General features: G+C 38.1%; 1 protein-coding gene across 1 annotated transcript; it reads left to right on the forward strand.

The window, feature by feature from the left end:
* The first annotated feature begins 1260 nt into the window (after positions 1 to 1260).
* scarb2c (scavenger receptor class B, member 2c) lies at positions 1261 to 13008 on the forward strand. Its single transcript, XM_063889371.1, has 12 exons — positions 1261 to 1491; positions 2088 to 2245; positions 3114 to 3258; positions 3824 to 4015; positions 4295 to 4386; positions 5154 to 5273; positions 6132 to 6310; positions 6472 to 6590; positions 8330 to 8403; positions 9264 to 9315; positions 9472 to 9624; positions 11582 to 13008. Exons 1-12 carry the CDS (start codon positions 1369 to 1371, stop codon positions 11618 to 11620), a joined length of 1446 nt encoding a protein of 481 aa, XP_063745441.1. The 5' UTR covers positions 1261 to 1368; the 3' UTR covers positions 11621 to 13008.
* The last annotated feature ends 208 nt before the right edge of the window (positions 13009 to 13216 follow it).

Here is a 13216-nt window from a genome sequence, read left to right on the forward strand (position 1 = left end):
TATCATAACTTTTCCATAAAGCAAAGGATCCATATTATAAACAAAGCAAACTATTTCTACAAACATATAGTAGTATCACAATGTGTTAAAGCAGTATAAATCATGCCTTGGGTTAAGAAACCTCCAGTCGAACACCAATGATGATGATGATGATGATGATGATGATGATAAAGGCCATGTTGCAACTGCACTGCAGTGAAACTTATCCAAGCAGGTAAGGACATGTCTGAGCAGTACAGTTGTAATGATGTTGTTTGGTAATGTGAGACAATCCTACTGTTGTGTCATAGTAAACCAAAACTATTGATTTAAAGTGAATGTGATGAAAGGTTTTGATTTAACACCAACATGTGTTTCAGGGTATATCATTCATATACATTTTATTGTGGTATACTCAGATTGTCATGGCATATCCGAACATATTTCCTGAGTATGTTTTACAGTCAGAAAAAGGAAAATGACTCAAGAGACAATATAACATAGAGACATAGACACCTGCTCATAGATTAGTCTGCTTAGCTAAGGTGAGGCCCCTTTTATTACAACATTTTGACTCAACAGATATGGCTCCAGTTTATAGACAACCAAAGAATCTAGGCACTATTGGCACGAAATCTTAAGTAAATGTCCAGACAGTGACATCTAGTGGATAAATAATATACAACACTGTTTTTCTGTATTATGGATCATGTATTTAATATAAAATAGTGTCTGAATGTTTTGAAATACATATTTCACCCGATTTCAAACGGCTCACAAAAAGTGTCTGCCCAAAAAAGGTATAATAACAGTGCTGTAGAAGTTGAGCTTTCCTGGATTCATGCAAAACCTCCAAATAATTAATAAAGTCACTTAGTGCTCAAGTTTAGCTCGTCTTTTACGATATGATTTTTGTATGTTTTGTTTATATTATATCATTTTGTATGTTTGAAACAGATTGATCCACTAAATACTGAGAATTTAATGAGTGACGTAACTGTCATGCGATTAAAATCAAAGAGTCTTTATGTGCAAGACATAGATTTTCCCTATGTATCTTTCAACAACCTTCTAATCTGCAAATACAGTATTTCGTCTATCATGTAACAGCTAATATGCTGCTGTCACATTTTACATCATAAATTACAACATGCATTGGATGGGAATACTCTAAATCTATCTCTATAGTGTGTTTGTTACGGCTGAGTGCTCCAGGAAGACCGACATCGTCGAAGAAACCGGAAGTGGTAACAGGGAACTATTTCATTCCGGATGTTGGTCTCTGAATCACCCAGAAAGTTCCTGGGCCATCAAAACAAAAACAGCGCTCACACTGTAGCTAATGTCAGTGAGAGCTACTGTATTTCCTTCTTAGTCTGTTCTTTCACCATGAAAGGGAAATCATGTTGTATTTACACCACCGGAGTTCTTTCTATTCTAATTTTGATCTTGGGCATTTCTTTGGAGTTGTCTAAAGTGTTTCCACATATCATACAGTCGGTGGTTAAACAGGTATGTAAAACATTTTATTCTGACAAACCTTGTATTTATAGGCGTTAAGGTTACCACTAACTATTTTACGTTAGACATTTGGGTGACTGTTATTATGAACTAGCTTATTGGGACGAAATGGCAGACAGTCGGATGGGTTTCGATTCTGCCGCAGAGATCATTATTCTGTGTCTGATGGTCCGCTTTAACATTAAGTATTTAGCTAGTTGGCTATAAAATTGAATGTTTTAACAATGTCTAACATTTAGGAATTTATTTTCACACCACTCATTAAGTTAGCAAGCTGTGACAGCCAGCTTCTCCCGAAAGTCATAGACACCTACTCAGCCAGTTGAATGAACAAGTGTGGAGTTGTTTTGGGTGGGGTTTTTTGTTTGCATATTCAAATATAACAGTTATATATCTGGCACACTTTTACTTTTTTTTTTTTAATTACTAATGAAATTCTTACCTTATTTGAATGTGTATTATATATTATATCATGCCTAATCCAATTTGTGATTTCACCACTTGCAGCAGCCTTTGCTATCAGATGTGAGGACAGTTTAGTCAGCTAACTATGCATCTGAAGTTGCACTGCTCTTTTTTCCCCATAGGAAGTCGTTTTGAAGAATGGCACAGATGCGTTTGAGGCCTGGGAGGATCCACCAGCCCCTATTTACATGCAGTTTTACTTCTTCAATCTGACAAACCCCCTGGAGGTGATGGATGGAGAGCGGCCTGCTGTGGTGGAGATCGGACCATATACATACAGGTGGGGAAAAGGAGAAATACTCTCATTACTCTGGTCATCTGTTTAATGAACCACATCTAGATGTCACAGTAAAAGAAAGCCACAAAGTCCACAGGCACAAGCTACTGTAAACAATGGGCCCATTTGTTGAACTGGAAACGTCATAATGTTCATGAATATGAAGGAAATAATGAAGCCAAATTGTTGAGTCTGTAAAATCAAATCAAAGCTGATAATAGCTCATATGATAAAGAAAAAGTCTGTCATCCTTCAAGGCAGAAAGGTGCTAAAAAGCTGATGATTAGATTAAGTAAAACATAAAAAGAAGAACCTGAAAAATGAAAAATTTAGTGCAAAATGTAAGACTACGAGTCTACAAATAAATCGATCATCGTCGAGAATTATTAAGATACATTGCTTTTGAAGTTTTTATTGGTATTCTTGCCTCAAAAAATTATAGTAACAAGATTATCATATTCAATAGGGGTTTCCATAAAAAGCATGACTGCATCGTGTTTGGGAGACTTCCCTATTACTTGTGGTCATTACCGATCGTCAGCATTGAGCAACAGATGATCTATCCTAATTTTGTCTCTCACATGACATTGGGTCAGCATCTGAAATGACGGAAAAATGATGAAAGAAAACCTCTTCCTTCCGTATGCTAGGCTATATTTAATCCAGAACTGTTAGTTTGAATACAGAATTTTAGCCTCTTTTCTGTAGTACGAGCTGCATGTACTACAATAAGATAATTGGCCAATCTTTTGTGTTGTTGTATTAAGATTGTTTCTCTTTAAATATTTGACTGCAGCACTTTAACAAGGAACTAGCAATTAACGTCTTTCTACCACCAGCTATAACCCAGTTGCTCTCATCTCCTACACAGAGAGTACCGGCCTATGGAGGAAGTGGACTTCCAGGATAATGGCACTAAAGTAGCAGCTGTCAACACAAAGACCTACATATTTCAGCGGGACATGTCCCGGGGTCCAGAGAGTGACCTCATCAGGACGGTCAACATCCCTGCAATAGTGAGCATTAGAGATCCATTAACTGCTTCTTTTTTTTTTTTGTTATTGTTGAATGAATTTTGTATTGTGTAGCAACCACAGGGAAGTTGTTGTTGTTAAATATTATTATTATTATTATTATTGTTAATACGTGTTTTATAATTTCCTCTTATTTTTAAGGTATAGTAAAAAATCTTCCATTTTCAAGGATTTACAATATTTTTAAAAACAATTAAGATTCACATCACTCAAATAGTGTAACAGCACACTCAGAGGCTACTTCAATTGATCTTATAATTATATACAAAAACCCTCTGTCTCCCCTCCCCCAAAAATGATTGAGATGATGTTTTTTTATCTTTATTACAGTAGATGTGCTTTCCTTTTATTGTTACAAAAATATAGTAGTCCATGAGGCTTTTTAGATATCTAATATGTTCTGTTGTGTTACTGTGGAGGGAACTCTTGTAAAGATTCCAAAAAATGTGATTCAAGTAAATGATTCATCTCATTACATGGTTGTCTTCTGAACTTTTGTCATTTATCACTTTACAACAAAGGTTGTCTTTCTTATTTTTCCCGGTAGACGGTGATGGAGCAATTCAAAGATAACTTTATCATGGCAAATTTGATCTCCTCCTACATGAAGTCTGAAAAAGAAGGCCTGTTCACCACGCGCACAGTGGGGGAGCTGCTGTGGGGATACGAAGACCCCCTGCTCAAAGCCCTCAAACTTCTCAAACCCGACTTGGACGACGTTTTTGGACTCTTCTATAAGGTCTCATTCAATAGTAATGTTATTTATTGAAATAATAATATTATTTATTTAGAACTTTTCCTGGTGCTTAAAGACTCTTTACAAGTAGGAAGAGAAAATAACATCTAATATAAATACGTTATTGTACACTTTGTGAAGTCTTGAGTTTGTTTGGTCATTCAAATTGTATAAACAATATGAGATAATTGCAAAAAAATGATATTAAAATCATGGAAAAACAAGAGTTGATATTTGTTAGAGCACTTTTGAAAAAAAAACAAAAACATTTTTTGCTTACAGACCAATGCTTCCAACGATGGGGAGTATGTCTTCTTCACTGGCCAGCAGGACTACAAGGACTTTGCCAGAGTTGATACGTGGAAAGGTGAAAGGTAATTGTCTCAACTCACCTTGAGCAAATAACAATGACAGTGAATGAATCTCTTGCTATCTCTTGCTCTTTATTTATAATCAGTGACATTCATTGATTACATGTGGCTTAAATGGATGGGAGTTGGGTCTCATGATTTTATCAGTACAAGATTGGCATAAGATCAAGGCTGGTTTCACCCTGTTTGATTACATTAAGGCATTTCTCATGACATTGACTTATCACAATTGACAAGTGTCTTTAATCAGGGCTATTCATGTCAGAAAGCCACACCACTGTTAATCCTCTCTGTTGCACTTGGAGATGTCTTTTATCTCATCTCTCGTTTAAAACCTGATTAATTCACACTCTTTCCATTTCCATTTTTTGATGCCACTAACTTTAATCTCAGTTACTTTATAGACTAAGTTACAGCCAGGAGACTGTTAGCTTAGCTTAGCATAAACACCACAATGTCAAACTCTTCCGGGAACTCATTAAATACTACTGTAGACGAATAAGGAGCAGCAACATTCACCTATCTTTTCGAACCTTCCAACATCCATCTGTCCTGATAATATTCAAGCCCACATCAATGAAAACATTTCACATCGTTTTGCCTAAAACATTGCTTTGTTAATCTTAAATCAAGCTGACCAAGGAATATTCAATGGGTTGGTGCTGGGCATTCTAACTGCCTTAAACCTTACAGGATTTTAAATGCATAAAAGACAAGCTGATAAAGTAAGCTTGAGTGATCTTATTGTTTTTGTATGTGTGTGTATGCAGCACACTGAATTGGTGGACATCCGATGAGTGCAATATGATCAATGGAACCAATGGAGGATCTTTCCATCCAGTCATCACCAAGAACGAATCGCTTTACATGTTCTCCTCTGACCTGTGCAGGTGAGTGGACCGCAAAGGTTTTCACAGACATCTAAAGAGACCATGCAGCTAGAAGACTAAATATGTATTCCAATGGGATTGGAAATAAATATATATAATAAATTGATATTTCAATGTCTAGGTAATACTCTTGGAGATGTTCTTATGAACATGTTTTGCCCAAGCACACAAGTCAGATGAGCCTCCACGTTTGAAATTAGCTTACTCTTCTTAAGTGATTTAAAAGCTTTATTTAGTTTGTTTTAAGGAATTACATATTTACATAACATGCAAAAATAATAACCAAGTAAATAGTGAAAAATAATCAGTTTGTAGGAAGCAATTGCCTGAAGCAGCAGAGCTATAGATAATGCTGCCTTCAATCAAATATGGTTTTTCTGCTTCCTCTACTGCTGAGTCATTTTTCCTGATCTTATCTGCTTGACATTAGTTGGTTAGTAAAATTGCTTTCCTCTCAGTGTTCCTAAAAAATGTATTCCTAATCTTTTCCCCTCAGCATTATTTGTGTCTGGATGTGGGATTAAGATTATACATTAAGCCTGTCTGGTTGAATGGTTGGTCAAAAATAAGGTCACTCTAAGCTTACTACATATTTAGTGCAGCTTAAACCAACGCTCTTTGACTGTTCATACATTCAACTGACAGTGGCTCAAATAACTGTCTGACAGCAGTCAAATGTTAGACCAACACCACCTTTCAAACACTTTTGGTTCTTGTTTGTGCTGTGGATTTTTCCTGTAAATCAGTTTACCACATAGCCAATGTACATCATGTGTGTTCCTCCTTGTTTTCACTTCCAGCTTCACAGCATTACTTTGTGTCTGCATAGAATAACCACTATCTGACTCTGTTTCCAAGGTCTCTGTACGCTCTGTATGAGGAGGATGTGATAGTGAAGGGCATCCCTGGGTATCGCTTCAGTCCCCCTAGCGAGGTTTTTGCCAATCACACAGTGAACCCTGCCAATGCGGGCTTCTGTGTCCCTGCTGGAAACTGCCTTGGCTCTGGTGTTCTGAATGTCAGCCCATGCAAACAAGGTAGGAAGTGCATTAAGCGGCCGGTCTGTTGGTAAAGCCAGAATACCACTTTATCATCTCACATGGGAAAAGGTTCTTTAAAAAGCTGTTTCATCATGAACTGTCTGCTCAACTGAGTATTTTCTATAATGTTACTCTTACTGAACATGTTGTGTGTTCAGGAGCTCCCATCGTAATGTCGACACCACACTTCTACCAGGCAGATGAGAAATATGTTCAGGATGTGTTCGGCATGAAGCCTCAGAAGGAGCAGCACCAGACTGCCATTGATATCAATCCGGTAATAACCTCAACTTTATTCTTCTCTCCAGACATTTTTTGAGACTTATAAAATAGTAATCTTCCAGTAGTCATTTGGGTTTTGTTTTTCTTTGAATTTGCAAATACGTTTTAATTTAGAAGTTTTACTACCGGACTCAAGATAACGCTGACTTTGCCGAGTCCATTCACAGTGAGTGTGCACTGGAGGTGTCAAGTTTACACTTCACACTATATCATTCTGTACAATGAAGGAACATTAACGTAAAGTAACAATAGCAAAACTTTTTTTGAATAGAGGGGACTTGGGAAAAGTCATTTGTGTACACAATGCAGGGCTTTGTCTAAACCTCGTAACCAAAATGCCCATTTTCCACATAAAATGTTGAAATGATGCCAGAAAATAATATTTCTGTTTGTCAAAAACTGTATAATTACTCCAAAAATATGAAAATCGTGTCAAATAGACCGTCAGCCGGCATCGATAGCTTTGTTTTTACTGAGCTCCAACATCTCGTTGTTGTTAACCTCCAGGGTAGCATCTTGTATACAGGATGACGGATACTATATCTTTCTAGAAACTACTGCAATGTTTCATCTCTTTCTTTACTTTACACACTCAGGTTGTAAATACCAAAAAAGCATAGTTTGAATGTACAAAACTGCTTTGAAAATGTATGTTAAAAAACCCCAGCAACATTAATGTTTACCACTAGATGGCAAAGTATCTCAGCTCTGTGACTGCTGGCCCTTGGTTACCCAGAAAGCTGTAGTAAAATCGGTTAAAGATTAAGGCAGAGGTACGTGGAACGGAGCTGTCACCAAAGATAAGCTCTGACAGTTCTTATCATGTAATTATGTAATAACGTAGTAGAGCCAGCAATACATTTATAACAAAAGGAAGCAGACTGAGAAAAACATTGTAGGAGCACAAAGTGTTTCGGCACAGCTGTTCATCCGTACGTATATAATCTGAATTTTAATCCCACAGAATTGAGGTTAATATTTTTTTTAAAAGAGCAATCCAGCAGGGATATGCTCCCATCTTAATGAAGTTCAGGGTTAGTCTTTCTTCAGGGCTCTCTCCGGCAACCATGTTTGCTTCGCACGAATGATTTATTTCACTTTTTTCTTTATGCATATTTTAACAGGTCTTCATTGACATACTTTTGAATGTCTTATATTGTTAAGCTTAGTCTCAGAAAAAAAGTAAACATACATTGTGATGCACTACTATCTGAGACTGTGAAATAGTTCAGGAAAAAAACATTTGGTGTCTTTGCCTAGCTCGGCGTGCCGTTATGAACACACACTTTTGTTTCAATCTAATTCACTTATACTTCATTAACTCAGACATGTATGGTGGTGGCATCATTATTTAAATCAGTCTCTGAACCCATTAAGCAACTGTTTTGTCTGGTTATTCTCCTGGTTACATTATCATCTCCATTGTGTGGCTGCATGACATCTCTGGGATTGGTCAAAGTACTGCCAATTCTGTCATAAATACTGGGTTGCGGTGCCCTTTTCACCTTCCCTGATAGAACAAACCTCCTCCGCTGCCAGCATCATGGCTTTGATTTTAGAGGCATCTCTGTTGTATGCGCAGTGTGTGTAGGCTTGCTCATATAATACACAGTGTCTTGGCAAAGATGTTGTGTTGCTAAATATGTTGTAATTAGCCATACATTTTCATACGTCGTTAAAGACCGGTGTGTTTTTCAACCATACATTCCTAACAAATGTAATTCTGTTTTGCAGCTAACCGGAGTCATTATTCAAGCAGCCAAACGGCTCCAGGTCAACGTGTATGTTGAAGAAATATCCAGCTTCAGGTAATCACCTCACATCTACATCAGTCTCGTCACGCCACCCAATGTGGGCTTTGGTGCAACAGTGACAGGTGTATGATTACCTGCATCCAGGAAAGGGTTGCCATTAAAATAACTGTAAAGTAATCATGCCAGCATCATCACTAGGAGTGGACTTTTGGACACTCATGGCTCTCCTGTTGTGCATCTACTTGACATCTGTTGGAACAAACAATCTTTATATAATATGAGTCCAGAGTCGGGCTGCACAGTACGAGGGAAATATGCACGGATATGCAGCTGGACAAAATTCTGCCTCTGTGCTTCTTATGGTGTTCTGTTAAAATACCGACATTATTTATTGAAGCAGCACTAGTCAATAAGAGATATCCAGTCCAGCAGTGGCTCAGTCAGTAGGGGCTTGGACTGGGAATCGTAGGGTCGCTGGTTCAAGTCCCCGAACAGACATGAAATATGGAAGGTGGACTGCTACTTGGAGAGGTCCCAGTTCACCTCCTAGGCCCTGCTGTGGTGCCCTTGAGCAAGGCCCTGGACACCTCCAATCCCCCCTCCCAATTGCTCCCCGGGCGCTGCACAATAGCTGCCCACTGCTCCTAGTACTAGGATGGGTTAAATGCAGAGGACTAATTTCACTGTGTGTGCTCTGCTGTGTGCATGTATGTGACTAATAAAGAGGGTTTCATCCTCCGATTCTATCTGCAAGTTGTGAAATTATAGGCAAACTAAGTGTCCAGTTTCTCTAAACAGAGCGGCAGAAAGATTTACTCATTGCATTCACAGCTGTTTTTTTGTCATTAAAAAACAGCTGTTTTCATAGGAACGAAATGCAAAACAACATTTGAATAATATTATTTTTCTTTCAGTCAAACAGGAAACGTGAGGACCGTGATCCTTCCTGTGGTTTATCTCAATGAGGTACACAAACACACAATCATTGAGTCATCTATTACACAAATGAAATGGCAGAACAGGAAATACTTTGCTTACAAAGACAACCTACCTCTATTAGTGTACAATTTCTACCGTCTTGTTTGTTGTGCTGAATCTCTTCCTCTCCTAACATCTACTCAGAGCGTTGTCATTGACGACGCGTCGGCCGCGAAGCTGAGGAAGATAATCGTCACGCAGAACGTGGTGGTGAACATCCCCTTCATGCTGTTGGGCATCGCCATCATTATGGGAGGGATCTTCATGTTCCTGATGTGTCGGCAGAACGTCCCCGAGGTGAGCGTTTCAGATGGATATTAAAGAGTTTGTGTCCTCTTTAGAGCTGCAAAGAACTATTATTTTCATTGATAACAAAGCAGTTAATTATGTTTTTCTTTACTAGATTTTTAGTTAAATCTGTGTCATGTCAAAATAAATAGTTCTGTCAGACTGATTATCTAAAATCCAAAGAGGAAAAAAACACAGGAAAATACAATTATCAGAATTGTTATCAATAATTCATAATCATTGCAATATGTTTTATTGTACATGAATGATGTTATATATACAGTGGGGCAAAAAAGTATTTAGTCAGCCACCAATTGTGCAAGTTCTCCCATTTAAAAAGATGAGAGAGGCCTGTAATTTTTATCATAGGTATACCTCAACTATGAGAGACAGAATGAGAAAAAAAAATCCAGGAAATCACATTGTAGGATTTTTAATGAATTAATTATAAATTCCTCGGTAAAATAAGTATTTGGTCACCTACAAACAAGCAAGATTTCTGGCTCTCACAGACCTGTAACTTCTTCTTTAAGAGGTTCCTCTGTCCTCCACTCGTTACCTGTATTAATGGCACCTTTTTGAACTCGTTATCAGTATAAAAGACACCTGTCCACAACCTCAAACAGTCATACTCCAAACTCCACTATGGCCAAGACCAAAGAGCTGTCAAAGGAGACCAGAGACAAAATTGTAGACCTGCACCAGGCTGGGAAAACTGAATCTGCAATAGGTAAGCAGCTTGGTGTGAAGAAATCAACTGTGGGAGCAATTATTAGAAAATGGAAGACATACAAGACCACTGCTAATCTCCCTCGATCTGGGGCTCCACGCAAGATCTCAGCCCGTGGGGTCAAAATGATCACAAGAACGGTGAGCAAAAATCCCAGAACCACACGGGGGGACCTAGTGAATGACCTGCAGAGAGCTGGGACCAAAGTAACAGAGGCTACCATCAGTAACACACTACGCCGCCAGGGACTTAAATCCTGCAGTTCCAGACGTGTCCCCCTGCTTAAGCCAGTACATGTCCAGGCCCGTCTGAAGTTTGCTAGAGGGCATTTGGATGATCCAGAAGAGGATTGGGAGAATGTCATATGGTCAGATGAAACCAAAATAGAACTTTTTGGTAAAAACTCAACTCGTCGTGTTTGGAGGAGAAAGAATGCAGAGTTGCATCCAAAGAACACCATACCTACTGTGAAGCATGGGGGTGGAAACATCATGCTTTGGGGCTGTTTTTCTGCAAAGGGACCAGGACGACTGATCCGTGTAAAGGAAAGAATGAATGGGGCCATGTATCGTGAGATTTTGAGTGAAAACCTCCTTCCATCAGCAAGGGCACTGAAGATGAAGCGTGGCTGGGTCTTTCAGCATGACCATGATCCCAAACACACCGCCAGGGCAACGAAGGAGTGGCTTCGTAAGAAGCATTTCAAGGTCCTGGAGTGGCCTAGCCAGTCTCCAGATCTCAACCCCATAGAAAATCTTTGGAGGGAGTTGAAAGTCTGTGTTGCCCAGCGACAGCCCCAAAACATCACTGCTTTAGAGGAGATCTGCATGGAGGAACGGGCCAAAATACCAGCAACAGTGTGTGAAAACCTTGTGAAGACTTACAGAAAACGTTTGACCTCTGTCATTGCCAACAAAGGGTATATAACAAAGTATTGAGATGAACTTTTGTTATTGACCAAATACTTATTTTCCACAATAATTTGAAAATAAATTCTTTAAAAATCCTACAATGTGATTTTCTGGATTTTTTTTCTCATTGTGTCTCTCATAGTTGAAGTGTACCTATGATAACAATTACAGGCCTCTCTCATCTTTTTAAATGGGAGAACTTGCACAATTGGTGGCTGACTAAATACTTGTTTGCCCCACTGTAGTTATGTGCATATGTAAATAAATATACATTGTTTTTATCAATGTCTTTAATAATGCTTTTGTGTCTGGCTTTGTTTTTCAGAGCACCACAGCTGAACGGCAGCCCCTGCTCTCGTCATAGCACCAAACAGTATGTCTAAAGAAGGAGGACTGCCATATTTGCATAATAATTCATGGGTTCAATGGAGCTGCAGTTCCTACCAGTAACCCCCCAGTAATAGTTCAATTAATAACCAGAATTACATCTTTTTAATCAGCTTTTTTATCCAATAATTTTAGGAAACAAAGTGAAGAGGTTTGTTACAGGGACGGGTTAATTTCTCCCTTACAAGTCGGTTGTGTTGATAATGAAATCCCTATTTTTATTAAGTAAATCTTAAATATTTTTATTTTATACCTTTTTAATTAATTATGGGCTCTGAAGTTATCACAACCCCAAGAAAATATACTGAAGCTGATTGATGAAGCCCATATGTTGTGTGAAATCTTTTCTGAGTGTGTATGCTTGTATGACTGTGTGACTGTGTATGTGTGTGTGAGGGTGACAGTTTATCCATGATATGAATGCCTGCAGAACTGAAATGGTGATAAAGGAATACTGTCGGCGTGTGTTTATAAAATAGGCCCGTTTTCAGCCTGGTGTAGTGAGATTGTTGAAGCATCAGTAGGAAGAAAAGTTAGGAAAGCTGTTTTAATGCAACAGACATATCCTTCTTTTTTTTAACACCAACATTTCACTTTTCCGTATTATCGCAGATTGAATGACAAGGTCAAGCTGTGCAAAATGACTGCTGGCATAACGTTTTATTCTTAATGTCATGAATATAAAGTAATATCAGCTTCCTTTCAATAGCATGTACTCTCAGTCGGTTTTAACCTTACCTGGAAATCCACAACATCCAAATATATGCAAGTATATAATGTGGAATCATATTCAAATAGTATTACTTCAACTAAAACGGTATAAAGGGAAAGTATATGTCTTTTGTGAGGTAAGATGTCTTGGTCCATGAGTTCTCCTGCTGATATCCTTAAAACAGTGCTACTGACACTGCGGATACATATTTTGCAAAAAAGAAAGTTACGTTTTTCTTTTAACCACTACGAATTGTCCATAAATTATATGGTTAAATTCTGCACTAAATAACATAATTGTATCTGGTCATTGTTACTTTATTAAGATTCTGGGGAAAAAATACATGTTTTTTCTTTATTGTATTTCTCAACAGAACTATTGGATTACAATTAAATGGATTTTGTGTCCAGAACGAAGTACTGTGTAATTTGCTGTTTGAATAACCACTACTTCGCACACATAACTGACAAGCTGTTTAATGTTGTTGTAGTCTTGGTTTCATATGTAACAGATTATTGTTTACACTACTACCCATACATGGTAACAATCAATATGTAACCACTGTTTACATACGCTCAATAGGTCAAATATCTAACAAGATGAACATTGTTGTGCCATTTACCGCAACTTTAATAAACCTGCTGTGCTTCAAATTCTCTCCTTGTGTGCTCCTTCACATACTGCAAGCTGATTTGATGAAGGGAATAGTTTAGGTCACCATGAGTAAGGATTTGCCTGACTAATGTATTCCTGGCAAACATTGAATGTCAGATTTGAAACTTTACTTATCACTTAGTGACCTTGGTACACACACACACACACACACACACACACACACACACACACACACACACACACACC

This window comes from Eleginops maclovinus, chromosome 8, assembly GCF_036324505.1.
Source record: "Eleginops maclovinus isolate JMC-PN-2008 ecotype Puerto Natales chromosome 8, JC_Emac_rtc_rv5, whole genome shotgun sequence".
Lineage (NCBI taxonomy): Eukaryota > Metazoa > Chordata > Actinopteri > Perciformes > Eleginopidae > Eleginops > Eleginops maclovinus.

Bases quoted from the DNA above. Each gene is read 5' to 3' on its own strand.
- scarb2c (XM_063889371.1), top strand. From the start codon at position 1,369: ATGAAAGGGAAATCATGTTGTATTTACACCACCGGAGTTCTTTCTATT. The intron at 1,492-2,087 runs GTATGTAAAACA...TTTTCCCCATAG, and splicing joins TACAGTCGGTGGTTAAACAG to GAAGTCGTTTTGAAGAATGG. The intron at 6,591-8,329 runs GTAATAACCTCA...TCTGTTTTGCAG, and splicing joins CTGCCATTGATATCAATCCG to CTAACCGGAGTCATTATTCA.